General features: G+C 37.0%; 1 protein-coding gene across 1 annotated transcript in view; it reads left to right on the top strand.

Moving 5' to 3' along the window:
• The first annotated feature begins 281 nt into the window (after positions 1-281).
• Positions 282-21,501, top strand: part of ttyh2l (tweety homolog 2, like) — a 42,714-nt gene continuing 21,494 nt past the window's right edge. Inside the window, exons 1-4 of the mRNA XM_088438025.1 lie at positions 282-629; positions 7,111-7,286; positions 14,430-14,541; positions 21,072-21,292. Of these exons, the coding sequence (XP_088294151.1) occupies positions 501-629; positions 7,111-7,286; positions 14,430-14,541; positions 21,072-21,292 (638 nt within the window). The 5' untranslated portion in view covers positions 282-500. The remainder of the gene's footprint in view (positions 630-7,110; positions 7,287-14,429; positions 14,542-21,071; positions 21,293-21,501) is intronic.

The following is a 21,501-nucleotide window of genomic DNA, read 5'->3' as shown; positions in this document are numbered from 1 at the left end:
AGTCCGCTGGCTCGTGGGGCGTTCCTAATGAAGTGTGCCCAATGGAGCGCCTCCCGCTCATTAAAATTCACCTCAGTGCGCCCCATCGTCCACAAGAGGTCAGACACAAACAGCACAAGTCATAAATTCAAATGGGGCCGTTAATACATTAAACTCGAACAAACACAAACACAATCAGTGAAAGTACAAAGATGCATGGGAGTATTTCAATGCTGGCTTATTTTGAAGCTGTGATGTGAAACGAGAGGCGTGACGTCACGTGGGCCCGACCGTCACGCCTTCCACGGTTTGAGGCAGGCAGGTTCACGCCGTCACTCAAAACAGTCCCGTGCCTCGGATCCTGACACTAAAATCCGCTGCGTGGAAATAACATGACTAATATTCTTCACCTTTGATTCGTTGCACCCACTCGGAGCCACTCTTGGGCTTTCCCCCCGCCTCCCCCCAGCCGTGGATCGTCGTGGGGGTCCGGCCGTGCACTTTTCCCCGCAGCAGCAGGGATGGCCACCGCGAGACTCGAATATGTGGCTCCGTGGTGGACCTACTGGCTGCACAATTTTCCACACTTTGATTTCTCCTTCAAGCCCGTGGATGGCACCTTCAGACCGGAGCAGGAGAACTATCAGCAGGTCGGTACAAAACACATTACGTCATCACTTTACCCTCAAAGTTAGAGGAAGCGTACTGGGACAGCAATGAGCCCTGTTTCTCTTTTTCTATTTTTATTTCATTAATTTACGTTCTCGCCTTTTCAAAGGTGAGTTTTAATTAATGTTCGTCAAGGGACTTGGAAAATGTAAAAACTTTTGTACTGTAGCTTGATGCTACAAGAGAAATCTAGGTAGCCTAGCTAAAATTAAAAAAAAAGTAGCTAAACTGTATCAAAAGTGCTGAAGTTGCATGGCTCTTCTAAAAGAATGACTAAAAAAAACTATGTAAAATACTTCATTAAGATTTATTTGGGTAATCATTCTTCTCACTACCATAGCAATATCAGTAGCCGTGACCATTTTTGTTTTGTTGACATGCCTGAAAATAAGCAAAAATAAAAAAATGTAGAGTGATGTAAATTAGTTAAAAAAAAAAAAAAAAAAAAAAAAAAAAAAAATATATATATATATATATATATATATATATATATATATATATATATATATATATATATATATACACACACACACACCTTGCTCTTTTTCACAATGCAATGCTAATTGTTGAACAAGTTAGCTATTTTGGGGGTTCCCTAAAAAGAGATGATTGTGGCGATACACAAGTTTTCCACCATACACCAACAAGACATATTTAATAATAATAATAATAATAATAATAATAATATGACCGGTAGAGTGATAAAGGCTGTGTTTTTTAAACTGTAGGTCGAGGGCCAAAATGAGTCCAATCCCAGTTGTTTGACTGTCTCCTCAAAAGTGCTTTTCAATTCAACTTTGTTGCATGAAATTTACATTTTTTACGTTGTAATTCTTTAGGCACAGTTGCATGCAAATGCATGCATATTTGTAGTGAAGTGATTATTACGGCATTTAATTGGATGAAAACTTCAAATAATACAGTCACACGAAATACAATAAGTACAGTGGTGTGGCAGGGTGTTCCAAATTGTGGGTTGTGGGCCAAACATGGGTGCCAGGTCAGGGGACAAGTTCCTTTTTCAATACATTTTATCTCAGCTCAACTTTATTTATTGAAGACTTTAAAGCAGGGGTCACCAACCTTTTTGAAACCAAGAGCTACTTCTTTGGTGAGTTATATATATATATATATATATATATATATATATATATATATATATATATATATATATATATATATTACTGAGTAATGCGAAGAGCTACCAGTTATGTGAAGACACTGATCATGTTGATGATTTTTCACATGATTTTTATTTAATTGCATCAGAGCATCATTTTATTGATGTTAATCTAATTTATTGCTTTCACACTATCACCAGCATGCACAATCGCAGACTGCTTTCGTATGAGTCGCTTGCGTTATATCAGAGTCAAAATGAAAATGAATTAAATGAAATCTTTTTTTTTTTTTTAATTGGTCACATAATCTGAAGAGGACTGTCTGAAAATCCAATTAGTTGCACAAAAAAAGTTCATCTAATTTCTTACCGGATGGGTGCTGCATACTGATTTTAATTGGCCTTGTGAGTGTCGTTGTTTGCTCGCATTTGCCTCCGGTGATATGAGTTGAAATGAGTTTTTGTCAGAACTGAATACCACTTAAAAAAAATCGTTTTGATTTCTTATTTGGATGAGACAAGCCGTCACGTTAAGTTCAAACGCACAGTGTAATAATTTGCCCATCACAAGTTGGCATGGCATAAACTTAAGTGGAATTTAGGAGAGGCGTTGTCTATTTGACACTGTCAGGTCTCTTAAATGCTGTTTGCTGACATTTCTTTAAAATGAACCTGTCATCATGCAAAAGAAACACTCTTAATTGCCATAAATCAGCTGTCTTACAGTAAGCTTGAAATCTATGTTATGCAAGTGGAGTACATGTTGTTATTACATGCTTCAATTCATTCTTTTAATGCTAATGGGTTGAATACACATTTGTTTTGTTCTGCCTTTTGTTCTGCATTCTTCAGTTGAAGGACAAACATCCAAATGCTTGCTGGAAAACAAGAGATATGACCTTTGAGTCAACCTCGTTTATGTCGACCCCCCTTTTTTTTTACTTCAATTTGGGTGAATTTTACAAAAATACGTGTATAAGTCTACCCCTGACTTTTGTCGTTACATTGACCATGGCCGTCCAATTATAACACATGGTTTGTGTTATTAAAATGATGAAATTACGGTACTTTTAGATCTTTGCACCATTTCCAATTTGTTTGAAATGGAGGTCTTTGGAGATGATTTGCTGATCATCTTACTTAGAGCGTGGAAAGTTGCCCTCCGCTGTTTCTCCCCCCACCTGCTGACATCCATGCCGGCTTGTTCAAGCGCACATCCAAGGGCTGAAGGAAACAAAACAGGCCGCATTTTCCTGTTCATAATGCGTCAAAGTCCACCGGAAAAATTATCCATAAGAACACTTCTGCTCATGGAATATTCACTTTACGAGTAAAAGTTCGGCCACATTTTTGCCTTTTCATACGAGAAAAAATTCAATATACGAACAATAACTCACATGCTATACGAGAAAACTTGAAATTCCCGCACGCGTTAAATGCGCCATACCACTGCCCCAGTATCCTGCTCTATTGGTCAGAATCCCTCGAGATTTCGGATGTAAATTTAAGAGGAGGGCTTGTACTCATACTGTGCTACGACATGGGAAAGCTGCCAGCGCTAACGTGCTAATGCGCTAATATGCTAACGCTCAACACATCCTATAAAGCGCAAAGAGAGAGCTGTCCAGTGATGTGGATACAAAAGCCTAGATAACGAGGTGTTTTTTTTTTTTTTTTTTTTTTTTGTGAAGTGGTTTAACCTCGCTTTCAGTCCATTTGCATCCATTTTTGCATCAATCAAAGCCAAAATTAGAAATTCAATGTTTTTTGTTTTTCTTTTTTTTTATTAAAGTGGAATTAAAGCTTCTGATTAGTATTTTTTTTAAAGATGATTTTTGAAAAAGATAATGAAAAGTTTCAATGTTTTCAGTGTTTTTTAATTGCAGTTCAAATAGATTAAAGCTACAGTTCATATTTTCAAAGAAAAGTCTGAAAATTAAAGTTTCAATCTTTTCAGGATTTGTAAATTAAAGTTCATGAGGAAATAAAGCTCACGGTTTCAATGTTTTCAGTTTTTTTTTAGTCAAAGTTCAAGTGGAAGTAAAATTATTTTTTACAGACATTTTTTTCTGTCATTTGCCTGACATCTACCGAGCATCGCGATTTTTAAAAAGTAAGGTAAAATATTATATTTAATGTTTAATTTAACTTATTTCGACCTTGGAACAAATTAGGCAAATTAACATGTATGGAAAACAAAATGCACTCCAGAACAGATAAAATTCGTATTTAGAGTTTCCACTGTGTATGTATACACATTTTAAGCCTTTAAATGACATGAAAGTACTTATTTCGCATTTGAATTAGTGTTATTCAAACACAGATAGTACTTATTCCGCATTTGAGTTAGTGTTATTCAAAAAAATTGGTATGTTTTGAGTTGCACAGTTCGAAGTCGACCCCCCAATATAGGGGGTGAAAATGAGGGGAAAGAAACCTCGACTTTTACTCTGAGATATACTGTTGATTTTTAAATGACAAATTAAAATTTGATTTGTTACCTCATCAGCACTCTTCAGAAGTCTATAAAGGCTATTTCGAAACATATTGGTTTAGGGTCAGTTTCTCCTTTTTCAATCTAACAGCATCTGTTTCAAAACGACGACATGTAAGTGACCCTTTATCATTATGAGTTTGGCTGTAATTACGGAAGACTTTAACGTTATTCATTTATGTCCTGCAGCTCATGGCGTCCACAAGAAAAAGAACGGAAATGACTGTGGAATAATGACTGTGAAATGCATCCAAGTGAGCGAAGCGGGATCCAAAGTAAAAAAACATTCAGGAAACCCTCATAGTCGGAAAGACTCAAATCTTCGAGACTATGAAAAACAAGTTCATTCGTGCTTAGTATTCTTGCAATTTACCTTCTCATAGGAAGAAATGAAGCCAACACAACAATTCATAATAGACTCATTTTTTTACCAAGACGGACAAAACTCAACATTAAAAATAAAGTACAGTATACAGCACTGTAGTTAGGTACAGTACTGTACTGTATTGGTGGACATGTACGGAAATTCCGTTGCAAGGAAAGATTGGACAACACAAATATATTCCTTACAAGAGAATACTTAGTGTAATTGTTTCCTCTCTCTCATTTTTAGCCATACTTTTAGCAGCACAGTGGTGTAGTAATTAGCATGTCTGCTTCACAGTTGATAATTTTTGGTTACTCTGGCTCCTTCATGCTGTCCAAAAACATATACGTTACTGTAAGGTAATTGACAAGTCAAATCAGCCTAGCTATGTATATGAGTGTGAATGGGTGTTTACTGTATATCTGTGTCCTGCGACTGAATGGCAACCAATATCTGATGTACCCCACTTCTCACCAAAAAATAAGCTCTCCCTCGAATTCCCATGAGGAAATGTTTGTCCATATGGAGGCTGTACAGCCGACACAGTGTTGCCCTTTCTTCTGTGTGCATGTGTTTTGTCTCCATCCCCCAGGCTTGAAAATACTGCTCACACTCTGGAATCACAAGACTAAATGAAAGCCGGCGCGTCACATGACGCTGGCCTCCTGCAGTCCAGCTCCCGCGAGCCTGCTCCGTCAACTTTCTTTGCCTCTGGAACCTGCCGCTAGTACAAATTTAAAAGCAAGATGTCAAAACAACACAAGAGTAAAGTCAAATACATGACCACATTAAAAAGAGTAGTGTCTCCACCCATTACATTTTAAATAATCTACATACACAATACAAAAACATGCAGTTTCTGAGTGAATTTACTTGTCCTGAGATTGAGACCAAACCTAAAAAAAAAAAAAAAAAAACCTAAGAGCAAAGAAAATAGTTTTCAAGGTACTAAATAAGTCTGGAGTACCCCCTAAAATGATATTTTCTCTTGTCCCACACCCTGTGATGAACAAATTGAATCTCAATTGAAACTGTTCAAGTGGAATTTAAATTTCTTTTTTTTTTGGTATGATTTGTATAATTGCTGTTTATTTCAATAAACCTTACATTCCAAGTAATAATTATTATTCATGGAACATGTGTCCCACACCATGCATGTATCCCTGTTACCATAATCTTTTTGGCATGGTTGACGAAGAAGAAAAACATGAATCACATGATATATACTGTGTGTGTGTGTGTGTGTATATATATATATATATATATATATATATATATATATATATATATATATATATATATATATATATATATATATATATATATATATATATATATATATATATATATTTTTTTTTTTTTTTTTTAATATAAAAGAGTTAGCCTAACTTGAGTGTCTCACTCTACCTCATGCAACCCTGTTATGCATAGTATGCCCTGAATAAGCCAATGATTTTTTTTTTCTTATTTACATAAGTTTGTCCTCTTAGTCAGTAGTAATAGCTAGCTAAACAGGTAGTTTAGTCGATAAGGAGCTAACATTAGCACAGATTTGCAACCCTGCTACCTGCAATCCTGTTCTTGTGATTAGGGTCACTTTATTTTTTTAAATAATGTTACCAAAAAAGTGAAGCAATTATCTGTAAACTGTACTAATCAAGCCTATCTTGATGACCTACTACTGATACTGTAATTATGGACCAGAAAATCAGATAACTGAAGGTTTTACTTCTTGAAATAGAACATATTTGGATCTATCTATCTATCTATCTATCTATCTATCTATCTATCTATCTATCTATCTATCTATCTATCTATCTATCTATCTATCTATCTATCTATCTATCTATCTATCTATCTATCTATCTATCTATCTATCTATCTATCTATCTATCTATCTATCTATCTATCTATCTATCTATCTATCTATACATCCATCCATCCATCCATCCATCCGTATACACACACGCACACAATTATAGATATCTTTGCTTGCTTGGTTGATCTGTTAAACTGCCTTTGAAAAGTAATATGATGGCTCCCAACAGTTGTGCTGCTATTCTCTGACACTGCTAGCCTGCTAGCATATAGTGCTTCTTGCTGCTACTAGCACTAACGTTTGAGCCACAGTTAATCGTTAGAAACTGCTGTATAATACAATGTCAGGTAATCTACAACTTTTTAAGCGTCCTTGATCAGCATAATTATCATTTTAACTTGATTTCAGGCCCGTAGTCGTGTTGGTGATGTGTCGAGTCAGCAACTCGGCAGCAACACGCTGTTGTGATCTAATTCAAAATAAAAGTGTAACATGACATTGAACACTTGTTACTGTGGTTAGCTTGATTTCTTGAGTGTACACTAAAATAAATAGGCCCCAAAAAAAGCATTTTTTTTTTTTTGACTGAGCTACTGGAAGCTCTCAAGGATACATTTCACCCCTAATTTGAACATTCTGTCGTTCCTCTTTTTTCCTGACAGTCTGTGGTGGTCCTGGCCTGCGTGGGAGCTGTGGGTCTGGTCTTGAGCCTTTTGGTTTTGGTGGTCTTCTTGCTCTGCTTGTGTTGCTATCGCAGGGACGTGGACGAAGACACCAAAAGGCCAGAGAGAACCTGCTGTGTGACATGGTCGGCCGTCGTCACGGGTCTTATCATATGGTTAGTGGGAGTGGTCAAAAAACACATGCAACACACACACGTTTACTGTGTGATTGTAAGATTGTGGCCGCTTTGGACTGAATTAGGCCAACATCTGAGCAAAGTCAAAAACACCACAATTGCTAATGCAATAACGTCAGATTCCACCGTACTATAGTATATGAACTGATTATTTGACTTTCCTACTTAAATTTGACATTTTGACTGTCAATCACTATATGGCACTGTCTTCTATTCTGTCCTTCCTAGTATTTTTAAATACAGTTAGGAGTCGCTACTACACACTCAGACTTGTGACTTTTATGTGTCGCTCGCTAATTTTGTTAGCCTATTTCATGGTTCAAATGAGCAACGGCTAGCATACACAAGTCCTGTTGTGATGCTAAATGAGTGAGCATGATGCCGTTTAGTCCAGCATTTGTTTCCTCTTTCCTGCTCAGCCAAGGCAAATCTGTGACGTACTATTCTGTGTTTTCTTCTTCGATAATCCTATCAGATTCCCTCCAAGTGCTGCATATGACATCCAATTAAATCATATAATCATAAACGAATGTTTTGGACGTGGGAGAAGTTGGCAGACGGTCGAGCGTGATTTTGTGTTTAAAACCCTGATGGGAGCACTTTCATAGCTAGCTGGCGAAATGAAAAGAGTGTGGTGTGCACTTTGTTGTTGCCTTAATGCTTCTCTTGTTTTGAATTGAGTTTTGAGCTTTGATTAGTACTAATTGAAAGTGTGCGTCTTTTATATTTTTGATGTTGTCTTAGCAGCACAGGAACAAGGAAGAGTTGTACAGAAAAACAAAAGATGCATTATACAAAAAGCGGACATAAGGCTTGTGCATAATTTGACCTTATTCAAGTAATGTCTTGGGTTTATGATATCCATTTGGTGCCCTTAGATTGCAAAATCAGTAATGTAAAAGTAAATGCACAAAAAAAAAAGCCCCACGCTGCTTTGATGTGATTCAGTTTCGCTCATGGCACATTCATTAGTTGTATTTCTGTGAATATTACTTTGCCATCAAAAGCTCTTTCAGTCTCTTTTTTTTTGCTCTTTTATAGATTGAGGTGTCGCAATAAAAAATATTTGTGTCTAAGTAAGCCTGGGCATAAATGGAATTATTTCATCATTTTAACAATTGACTAATCTTGAAATCTGTGTTTTGAACATGTGACTGGATGGGTGGTTTACAAGCCGTGTTTGCTGTAGTTATTGACTACTTACCGTATTTTTTCGAGTACAAGTGGACCTCGCTTTAAAGTCGAACGCCCATTTTTACTTCCATTTGGGTGACTTTTCTAAAAACGCGATTATAGATGTACCCTTGCCTTTAGTGGTTACACAGATAATGGGATCCAACTAAAGCACATGATTTTAGTTATTAAAATGATGAAATTACAGTACTTTCTACATTGTATATCAAATAACATACTGTTGCAGTTATGGGGGAGAGGGTGGGGCGGGAGCAAGACAAGACTGCGAGGCAATGTATGTGTGCACGTAGATGTAAACGCTGAAACCAACGTTGCATCAGTAAAATGATTCGAAGTTTCAATGCCTTAGTTTTTGATACAGCTGAATATGAATTCGTCGAAAAGCCCTAAAAGTCATCATCACTATCTGATACGCCAAATAGCTCCTCCCATTTAACTCACAGTTGTTCTTATACAGTGATCCCCCCTACTTCGCGGTTAATGGAGGGTGTCAACCCCCCGCGAAGTCTGAAACCCGCGAAGTAGGGTATCAGTTCCTAGATTTTTATGTACGCCCCAATATAGCCGCAGTAACCATAAACAATCCTTTTTTTTTTTTGTATTTTTTGCCTATTTTATTTCCTTTCTCCTATTATTTAACATTACATTGTCCTTATTAACATTATTGTATATTCATTAAATAACTAATATTTCTTAGTTTGTTGAGAATTTGTTCTCAAGACTGGTTATCTGCACCAAGACTTCGGTGAAAGAGAACGCAAGTCATCACGTTGAACTTCACATTTATTTTGGCTCATGTATGGTGTATCATGTAGTATCTGTTGAATAATAAATCAACAACAATCTTAAAGTCAGTCAACTAACATATAAACACTTGCCGAACTTTAAGCTATGAATTTACTGCATTTTTAGCAGACATTAGCGGGTTAGCCACAACTAACAACAACTACTAACTATAAAGTGCAACCTCTACACAAACGAACACAAACAGAATAAACACTCATCGCTTACTAAACATAGGCAGTAGTGTGCGTTATCAACATAAATGATAGAGCTTACGTTTTCATTCACTACGTCACCGTAACGAGCCGAATGACGCACAGAGAACGTAAAATAGGAAACGGAAATGCAACGCGACCCGACAAATTAAAAGCATGCATTTCAAAATAAGATAAAAAAAACATCACGAACTCTTAACGCTTGAAGAATTCTTAACATAGTTATTAACTAATATTACTTAGGTATTTGATGAATACAGTACTGTATAATGTACTTTTTTGCTTTTTTCAATTTTTTTCCAATTTTTCGCATTTTTTATATTATTTTTTTATTTTTAAATAAAAAGTGATTCATGCAGCCTCGATGTTGACAACAAAGCAATTATGTGGCGCTTGACCAAAGTGCATTTTTACAATGTTATGTGTAAACACTTGATATATTAGATTGTTTTCATTATGTGTTTATTTCATGTCTAGAATAGCATGCGTTTCTATCCATCTATGCAGTCCTAGTTCATCTCGCCCCAGTCCTTAGATAAAGCTGTTGATGCAGAAAAGTGTGAATTGAAACCCTTGCCCTGGTGTTGGCTGGTGATTTTTGTTATGTCCTGTATTGTGCAATGCATTGCAGAATGAATAAAAAGCAGGCGGGGACAGCTGAGCTCCGACGGCTCTGGCGAACATGAGCGTGAGAGCCGAGTCTTCACTTGCCGGCAAAGAAAAGTCAATCTTGGTTGGTCTGAGTGACTATTTTGCTGTTTAGCCGCTGGGCTTGTCTCTGACATCATTCTAAAACGGATGCATTCTGTATTGAATTAGAGGTATATATAATAGATTTAAACCTTGTAAATTACATGATATAACTAATTTCACATTCAAATTAATCTTATTCACACACCAAAATGAGGAAAAAAATTGGCTTGTTTTGAGTTATGAGGTTATAAGTCGACCTTCTTAACGTGGGGTTGAAAATAAGAGGAAAAAAACTCGACTTGTACGTTGGAGAAATACGGTAATTGCAGCATTTAACTAAGGTATGTACAATCTACGAGTAGCTATTTTTTGCACAAGCTTTGAATGCTGAGTTTATTCAAACTGATATAAATTCCTCATACTTACATACCTCAGACTTTGTTGTTGTCTGAATATTTTTCATATGGTTCATATTTTAGTCTATGTTTGATGGATTTATTACTTTGATTAAAATTACAATCGTCTAGAATGACTGAAAAAAAATTATCAAGATTTTTTTTCAGGGGTGTCCAGATACAACTTTTTCACTTCTAATAGAATACTGGATGTGAGTGCCAATATCAGCAGAAACCAATGTTTCTGATGAAACCAACCCACATTCCACTACATATGAATGACAAGCTAATTTTTCATTCTGGTAGAGGAAGTGAATCCTTGTTGTTTGTGTGGTTCTGAAAATATCAGTGAAAATGCTTTAAACATGTCGGCAATTTGGGGAACCCTTCTTTGAAAACAGCTGGCAGCGAATGAGATCAAACAAAGCTTAAAAGAAAACAAATGCTAGCATATTACAGTTGTCAGACGTGTCTGTTTGGGTTATTTGGTTTGACTGGATTGCTTTGTGCTTTGAAGCTCTTAAATGAATCGTCGTATCGCCCACTTGTGTATTAATCACGTTTATTACATTCATGGGGAAGGCTTCTTCTCCCCCTACAAACATCAATGCGTCCTTCTCATGATGCGCCGTCTCATTAGGCCGTTATTAACGTGTCATCCCCGCGTCAAAATGGCCTCTGATCTGCCTCCAGATTGGATCAATGAAATGAAGGCCACGTCATCCCTGTTAACCGGAACACAAATATCTTGGAAGAGTGTGATGCAGGCTGAATTGCGCAACAACACTTTTGTTTGAAAAAAAGACAGTTAGCGTTTGGATGTGTTCTGTTTTCGGGTAGTCCAATGTTACTCCAAGGATTTTTATTATTGGATGGTTTGTCTTTTAATAATCGAGTGCTTACTCATTTTGATTGGTGCACAAAGAACGAGCTGTGGACATTAAGGCATTCAATCCCAAAGACATATTTTTATGTTTGTTTTTTCTTTTTTGTTGTTTTTTTTTTAGAGAACATTCATTCGATCCCAGGTACCGTATTTTTCAGACTATAAGCCACAACTTTTTTCTCATGATTTGAGCCCTGCAGCTTATAGTCCAATACGTCTTATCTGCTTTTGAGTTTTTTTTTGTTTGTGTGTGTGTGTGTGTGTGTATGTATGTATTATTTTATTTATTCATTTTTCTCTTCGCCAATGGGAGACAATCCACTGGTAAAGCACATGTGTGTATCTGTTCAAGGTGTCAATTTATGGAACAATTATGAAATTAAACTTACGTGTAAATTGAATAAGATCTTGTATTAGAGGATGTGATGTGTAATATATATGTATATATATATATATATATATATATATATATATATATATATATATATATATATATATATATATATATATATACACACACACACGTGCATATAAGTACTTACGTTTAAATGTCTGAACTTGGAAAAAAAACTCATCTATGGGATTGAATGAGTTAATGTTTATTAACCTTGATTTGACATTATTTTCTTCATTGAAATATTATGAAATGGGACACAAGTTTGCTTATTTAGTTCTTTGTCAGGGAAAATGTACAGAAAACATTCAAAGTAGACCTAACTTGTCACATATATACTGTATTGTGAAACAGTTACATCGGATCACATTTGAGTATCAGGTTACCATGTCTGACATTATCACTCCTTTTTGAATGATATCTCTTGCCTTTGTTCGGCCTAATCTCACTGTTAGAGCAGCCATAACTAGAACTAGGGGCTCTGTTTTACACCAGGCAGACACATTTTCAGATAAGTGACACAGTTTACTACTGTCCAAATGGATTCCAGCGGTTTCATCAGTACATTTGGCCCTTTAGGACCTATAACAATTCTGATACTTCGCACAATGCAGAGCTGTCTTGCGAGTGGATCCTAATGTCAGTTGTAAGATCATTGGATGTAGACTTAGGAGCGAAGATTGGAATCCTATTCAGGGTCAAGATAGGTCACCAGGAACAATAAGATTAACGGACAGTGACGCAGGAGGTAGAAAATCCCACTGATACCTTTTCAATTACTGACAGACTGTTTTGTTGAGATGCAGATTGTTACAGTTTTACACTTGTCAAATAATGGCCGTGCCTCTGTTTACAGATATAGACATTTACTGATAAATTCCCGGATACTGTCGCAACTTACTTTATTATATATTATATTATACTTTAAGACCTCTGGATGATTGAGGTTTTAATCTATTTTAATTGTTTAAATAAATCCAACAAGCATTTATTAAAAACAAAATGTGGAAAATATGAAGACAGAAACAAATACTAATAAATAAATACAATAATAAATACTCATTTAAAAACTGTTTTAACCCTTGTGCTGTATTTTGTCCATTTTTGGGGTCATTATCTTCCACATCATTCTCAGTCCTGCGGTCCTGCTAATGTGGTTGTGCCATGTTGAACTTTGACATAATGTCACCACGTGGGTGAAATTTCAGCTCCCTGGTGTCTTCTTTCAATGCTTTCCCTTTTATATGAAAGTCCTTTGAAGCAAAGATCAAAAGATTGGACAAAATATTACACGAGGCTTAATTGTAACCTAAAACGCTCCTCCTAGCTTGTACATAACATAAAAGGATAAAACATTAACTTAACCATTTTTTGCAGAAAAAAGTTAATATTTTGTCTACAATTACTTTAATAACTAAATATTTTTTCATGTGCAGTTATTACCATTAAAGCAATTTTTTTCTACTTGCTGTCAACTGAAAATGACATCAACTATGCAAGGCTTGAGTAATGACCAATCATGGCTCCACCTGTTGGTCATATGACATTCATAAACTAAACCGTGATTAATTTGGCCATAACCTGTGCCTTCAGCATGGAATGTCATCTTCAGTTGACAGCAAGAAAGAAAAAGCGGGTTTAAAAATTTTAAATCCATCCGTCTTCTAGAGCCGCAGGCTTGCTGGCGCCTATCTCAGCTGGCTTTTGGCAGTAGGCTGGGGACACCCTGAACTATTTGCCAGCCAATCGTAGGGCACACAAACATTCACGCACCCAATCACACCTAAGGACAATTTATTATGTCCAATCCACCTGCCATGCATGGTTTTTGAACCGGGTCCTTTGAACTGTGAGGCGGACGTGCTATTCACTGCGCCACCGAGCCACCCAAAAGTAGTAAATGTAAATATAAATTCAATTCAAATTCATTCAATTCAATCCCAAATGTAAAAATGTCATTTTGGGAGTCCAGGCATTAAATCGAAGGTGTTTAGCTGTAATTTGGTTCAAATGATTTCAAGTGTTAGGATAAATGAGTGTCCAAAAATGGCAGGCACTAATAGAGTTAATTTTAGACAAAATATTAACTTTTTATAGCTAAATACGATATTGTGGCGGACACTAGGACCATGTCTCTCACCCAGTAGGCATGTCTCTATGATCCTTTGATGCTTTGAACCTGTCGGCTTTGTCTTTGCTGTTTTGGACTTTGTTGTATCAGTTTTGTGATGGCATGCGAAGAGTAAAGATCTCCACTAGCACAGCAACGCGTGGTTTCTTCGCCTCGCCACAATATTCTTTTAAATACCACAGTTACGTAGGTAATTAGTACTCATTGCATCCATGCCTTGAAAACCACCCATCCAGCACGCTGCCACTTTTGCAAAAACTAGATTTCACGATTCAGCTAATTTTCAAATCTTCAATTATGAAAGAAACAAATTGATTGGATTAATTTCATTTATTGCCCAGCCCTACAGTATACTATGTTTAGTGAACCATCTCAGACAGATGAGCACACCTGCAAATCTTTTTATGCCATGCCCCTCATTTTATCCACAGTTCTGCCGTGGGAGTGGGTTTCTATGGCAACAGTGAGACCAACGACGGCGTGTACCAGTTAACCTACTCAATCTACAATGCCAATCGCACTTTGGCCAGCATCAACAGCCTGGTAAGAGATGTTGACATTTACCTCCATTTATCACAGTAAGTTATAGTATTTTTTGTTTGGTTGTTTTTTGGGGGGTGTGCTGGTTATTCAAGATTTTTTTCTCATGAAAAATGGTACTTTGGATCAACAAACACTGATTTCCAAGTGATGTAATTCTTCTCAACCTTTACATGATGTACCCCTGTGAAATATTTTTATCAACCAAGTAATGATCCAGAAAAAAAATAATAAAAAAAGACAGCAACAAAAGAGGCACGTCATCACAAGAAATTGCTTCATGCTCCAGAGCATGACAAGGTGATTCAAGCTCCAGAACATACATTGTGTGACTTCATCTCTTCTTCCTCAGGTTTGTTTGCTGAAAAATGATGTCACTAATGAATAATGAAAAATGACTTACCAGAAAAACACCTAATAAAATAACGGCAGACAACAATTTTCAAAGGAGGCACATTATCTCAAGAGGTTGCTTCATGTTACAATTATTTTGCCTTTAATTTGAAAAGAAAAATGAAAACTACTGATCTAAAGTGATATAGTGAACAGATGATGTAAAATTTAATCTTAATTTTTATGATTTTAGATTTAGCTGCTGCCAGCTGACCTGGTGGGCTCATTGTGCATAAAAAGCAAAGCAATTGTGTAGATAAGAGCATCATAGATGACTGCTGTTTTCCAAACGGGGCTTAGCATTAGCTTTAGTTGATTATTATTGAGATTATGTACTACTGCGCGTCACCTATGAATGTGTGTACCTAGTGTGTGTGTGTGCATGTGCGTGCGTGCGTGTGTGTGTCTGAGCGTAGATTCTCACAACGACAAGCAATGAACGTTGATGCCGTATCTGAACAAACACACATGCAAATGGCCATTTATCAAGTCCAAAAAAATTTAAAAAAGTCCAAAAAAAGAATAATTTATCGTGACAGGCATTCGAGTCACAATTTTGAAAACCAATTTTTTAAGTGCATGTATCCTGCCTGAAACATGTCTATTAAATGTCTCAAGACTCACGCAATAATGGCCTCTTCAAAGTAAATATACTGTAGCCAATAGTTTCAAATTTGATGATAAAACGAGCATTAGCGATTATTGATTTTAATATAGTTTGACTCAGGGTTAACATCCAAAAACCATTCAACTGTGTGTGTTTCATTCACCCGCAACATCACTTCATAAAGTTACACTTTGTTTCCTCCCAGACAGTTGGAACTTTGAAAACTTGAGCAACAATTCATGTAACAAAACTGCAATTCTGTGCAATACATGATGGCCAAATCATTCATTTTTTGTAGTAAAAAGGAGCCAGGAGCAACCCTGCATTTTTTTTTTGTGTGTGTGTGATTTAATATGATTTAATCAGGCAATGACTATGTCTGAAGTCTTAAAAAAGTCTGTTATCACATCGATATCATCAAGTTTGCTAATGAGGCTTTTAAGTGACAGCGCAGCCCAATCTGTGTCACCAGCTCACAAAACAGAAAATCTCAGTCGGAGCGCGCCGCAGATGTGGAGGCGCCTCTCCACGGGAGGTCCCGATCCGCTTTTTGCCTAATAGGGATCGTCTCTGCGTGCGCTTCGGCCCTGACCTGCATTCGCCAAAGTTATTCGGGAGGCTCAGTAGGGAGGAAGGAGGTGCTCCAATGGATGCTAAGCCTCTCATTTGTGATGTGTGTTGGTGTGTGTGATTTTGTGTGTACACATCCTATGCACATTTGTGCTCATGTGATCAGTTAAGGTCATAATCAGTAGTAGCATATATGAATCATGCAAGAGTAATAAGGATGGTTCAATACCGCGGTTTCAGATCCGATACCAATACTACAAGGATTGCCTGATATTGATTCTGCACCAAAATAATTTTTAGTTGTAGTCTCGGTAATAAATCAAATTAAGTTGATTTGTCATTTTAAAAATTAGTACTTTAAAAACGTGCTTAAGTGTTAAATTGTTAAATTGTGGTTTTGCACAAATGGTGTGCTCCATGGGTGTTTTACAATAGTTACTTAGGCAAAATGACCCCAAAAAAAATATAAAATACAATTTTTCACCTGTCATTCTGATAATCGATTTTGATCATTATAATTGATTTTGATTGAGGTAATGAACCCAACCAACATTTACTGGTATTTAAGTTCTGTTTAAGATATTTAGACAATGATAATGCATTCCGATTTTAAATCAGTTTTAACGTTATACCCTTTCCCTAACTTGCCTAAATCTCACAACTGTAACAAATTCTTTCACAAAAACATATTTTTAGATATCTTTCATCAGTCGAGGCTATGGGTGTCAAACTCATTTTAGCTCATGGGCTGCATTGAAGAATATATATATATATATATATATATATATATATATATATATATATATATATATATATATATATATATATATATATATATATATATATATATATATATATATATATATATATATTCCTTTATTTTTTTCATGTACATATAATATATATTTATATATATATTTATATATATTATCATATATTTTCAAGTGGGCCAGACAGGGAAAATCATGGTATATTTCTTTAGAACAGTTAGTGTCAATTATATGACGATTTTTGCGATGCTCACCGGCCTGGTCTCAATTCCCTGTGAACCAGGATTCAACTGTAAATATATTGTTGAATAGTAAATCAACAAAGTAATTCAGGCACGACAAAGCTAAGTTGCTAATGCTAACATAAACAAGAAGAACACCGATAGTTTTCCACCTTCTGCCATTAAAGCGATCAGCAAGCTATTTCGCAGTGCTCATCAGGAAACTTCTTGCATAAAAGAAAAAAAGTATGTTTTGTTCATCGCAATGTTTGTTGTTGACTTTCGAACATGTATAAAGCTAAAGCTAATGTTTCAAGTAATTGGACTTTTTGGCGTATAGGCAAGTAATGCTAAAGCTATGAAGAGCTGCCTTTTGCACACACAGTATTTGTTACTTTGGTTAAAACTGTAAACCAACTTGTAGTATTTTAAGAAAATTACAGAGGCTTCCGGCAGTTAGGTTGTCACAGGTTGTTTAGCTTGTCCTCTTTTGGCCTTTGCCTGTATTTTATACCAAACTATTGCAAAAGTACTCCCTCCTCCCGGCTGGGCGCGAGGCAAATAGGCCCAAAAGCGATGTAATCTCTGGCGAGGCGCTTGTGATGTCAGTGATTTACGCTGTTTGGCTCTGGCTGATAGCTCATCTCGACCTAAAATATGCACTCTCACACTCGGCGAGTTATCCTCATGTGTCAGCCAGAGAACAGATTACATTCCGAGGACTTTTTTTTTCTCGTTTTGCTGTTGAAGGAGGCTTTTGATGGCTCCCGGGCCTCCTTTATGTCTGTCTTGCCGCGCACTACCATTACGAGCATTTAAGTGCGGCGGCAAAGTGGAGTGCATATTAGAATGTATGCTTTCAATTTGCAACTGCACTTCCACTTATATACAGTTCTTCTTCTTTGCAAGCCGTCTGTGATTCCCCAGAATGAAATGATGCACACTTTTCGCTATGCATTGCCTGTTCCTATTTCACCGTGCATCTTGACTTGCTGTGAACTGTGTTTACACTTTTACAATTGACACAATTGACACAATTGTCACCGTGCGACTATATTAGCGTCCGAGTATCAAGAGATATTTGGTTAACACTAAAATGGATGCCAATACTGATACTACCATAACATAGTCATGGAATTCCATGAACAGACTTATACGAGAATAGAGGCAGCGTTATTTCAGCGGACTGTAATAAAGATTCATTATTTTAGTTTTACATTTTTAGTAATATATGATTTTATAAAAAATTAATGCATTAGACTGGCAACAAAACTAGGAATAAAAAGGGCATGTCAGATCAAGTACAGTATATTAAAAATGCAAAAGACTTGACGTCATGTTAAGAGAAAAAAATGTAAATATCATTGAACAAAAAATAAATATTACGAGAAATTATTCAGAAAAGTATTTTTTTTTCTTCAGGTAATTCGGGTGATTATGATTTTAATCAGCATAAGAAACCAGAGTAAAATTTATATAAATAAGTTTAAAGTTATTAAACAATAAAACATGCAAAATGTTTATACAGCAATAATTTATACTGATTTTAAATACATTGTAATGTTAAAACATTTTTTTTTCAAATATTAGGCTAGCAGCAATTAGGCTAGCCTAAGCTAGCAACGTGGCTAACCCTGATTCATTTCCATTCAAGTAGTTGCCACGATTTCACGATTTTTGAAATTCTAAGATGAAAAAATATAGTAAGAGAGAAAAGAATCATATATAGAAAGGAAAAATTAATCATTTTATGGAACTATTGTCATGTGTGGTTAGGGTTTGTTGTTTTCTTTGGGTTTTGTTCATGTTCCTAAGTTCTAGTTTCAAGTTTTGTTCCCCCTGCATCTCCTTTTGCTGTCTGTCTCATTAGTTTGATCTTGTCCACCTGCCCGTTTACCTGCCCTCCTTCTCATCCAATCAGCTTCCCTTGCCTTTCGTCTCTCCCCCAGCTGTGTCGTGTCTTCTCGTTAAGTGTGTAGTCTATTTAAGTTCCCAGTTTGCATTCGCTTCTTGTCGGGTCATTGGTTATTTTCCGCGCTGCCTGGTCCTTGTCGTACGTCTTCCCCCCCGCTGTCTTGCCTCGCCTTCCCTTGTATCCATCCTTCCCGTGCTACCTCCCGTTCCTTGTTGCCCCAGTAAGTTGAGTTTAGCGTTTTTTGGTTATACTAAGTATTTTTTGGTCCTTTGCAACCCTGCTTTTGTTTGTTATTAAATATCCTCTTTTGAGCCTCATCCCAGTCTGTCCTGCATCCTTTTGGTTCCACCTCTCCCACGTCCCACAATGACTCAAGCCGCCATGCCCAAACGTGACAACTATAGTCTAGCAACAAAAGCACTATCGCAACATGAGGCTGATTTCATCATTTTTTTTTTCCAATCAAGAATGAGCCTGTCACAATTTTTGACATTCTTCTATTAAAAAATAATTTATTAAAAGGGAAAAAATTAATATATTAAAAGGAATAAGTAACTATGGAAATACAGTGTATATTAGCTGCATTAAAGCTCACTGAAGGTGAGAAACTACAGCTACTTCCAGTTAAGGCATGTAACAGGAGTGTTTTTTTTTCAAATCATACTGTTTCTGCTGGATTGTTTTTTCTGTAATAAACGCAATTTGGGCCATTATTTGGTCAGCTTCGCCGGACATCGTGTAGAAATTTGTACCGAGCCGGTCTGCCTGCATCTGAAGGTAGTTAGCCACCATCTGGCAACTGCCAACGTCGAACCCCGTTGTTCTCATTGCAGTCACTTTCTCCTTGTCTCCAATAGTTTGTGATTTTATTTTTTTTTCACACAGCACTAGTTTTCCTCAATATTCTTTTACTCGAGATGTGCCCGCAAATTGTTGCCAAGCAAGGTGGGACAGTTGCGATGAAGGCAGACCACCCAGAGTAGAGAGCCGACGAACTCCATGTCTTGCAATCAAGCCTGCTAGCGTGCAGATAAGATTGGGGACGTTATGACCACCGAGAGGGGAGGAGGTGATGGCGCAAAGGCTTCGGAGCAGTTTACTGGCACTCGCACGCTTTCCCATCCCTTGGGAGGAGTGATGGAGTGGATGGAGGATGGGCTCGTATCTTTTTTCCAACCTCATCTCTCGCACACTCTCTTATGTGGTTGACTCTCACCGGCGAGAATGTAATCAACTGTTGAAAAAGTTTGAGTGTCGAGGAGAGTGTTTATCTTCTTTGTGGCGTGGTTTACGGCGTGGGAATGAACAGTGGCGCAGGGCGCGCTCGAGCGTGTTTTCCAGGGGTCTCGGGTGTGAGACTTCGAGAGATAAAGACATTGAGGAGTCTTGTAGATGAGAAAAACAACATCTGTTCAGATTTACTGGAGCTTTCTACTAAAGTGAACACGACAAAGCTGTGTTTTTGTATGTGTGTGTGTGTGTGCGTGTGTGTGTGTGTGTGCACAAGTAAGCTTAGTGCTAAACTGATACTGGATTTTTGGAATTTATTTGGCTTAAAGCGATCTTGATACGCCCTGCCTACATCATTTGGTGCACTTGTAGAATTTGGTGATGATCCAACACAAAACCTGGATCAAAAAACAAATATATTTCAAAGATTATCGCGCTTAGATGTCTGAGACAGAAGTAGAACATGACAAGTACTATGAGAAGTCCTATGACAAGGGAAATTACTTGCTATCTATCTATCTATCTATCTATCTATCTATCTATCTATCTATCTATCTATCTATCTATCTATCTATCTATCTATCTATCTATCTATCTATCCATCCATCCATCCATCCATCCATCCATCCATCCATCCATCCATCCGTATTTTGTCCGTCCCTCCATCCGTCGCTAGCGGTAGATATTATCGAGTGGCTGAAATCTTGAGGATTTGGAAATTTTAGTCTTGTGACAATTTATTATCAACAATTGTTATTGATTTACTTGGTTATTGTTTAGTCGTCACTTTCTGTACCTCTCCTATTCTTCCATCACTGTGAATTTAGTCTGCAGGCTCTGTGGGAAACGCAGAGACGGGTGTCAAGCAGCACCTGGAGCGTCTGGACGAGATCTTTGCGGCGCGTCCTGACTACCTTCAGGCTCTGCGTTTCATGCAGCTGATGGTGAATAACATCATCCGGGAGCTGACGGCCCTGCCTGATCTCAGCAAAGCTAACGTGGACCTGACCGCTGTTGCAGAGCAGACATCCTTCATTGAGTATTACAGGTACGTGCATGTGACACCAAATGGAAGTTTTATTTTTCTTCGATGTTTTTATGCAAACTAAATTGTCAAAGTGAAGCCCTGTGTGTGGTTCTTTTTTTTGTATGGCAGCAGGCTATCGCCTAGTTCCCTGACTGCCGCTCCTCTAATTGAGTGCAATTTTTATTTGACATGTGAAGGGGGAAGACAGACACACACAAAAACTGAAGGCG

This window comes from Hippichthys cyanospilos, chromosome 16 (assembly GCF_059441005.1).
Source record: "Hippichthys cyanospilos isolate Australia breed blue-spotted pipefish chromosome 16, RoL_Hcya_1.0, whole genome shotgun sequence".
NCBI lineage: Eukaryota > Metazoa > Chordata > Actinopteri > Syngnathiformes > Syngnathidae > Hippichthys > Hippichthys cyanospilos.
This window is presented reverse-complemented; position numbering and strand designations above follow the sequence as displayed.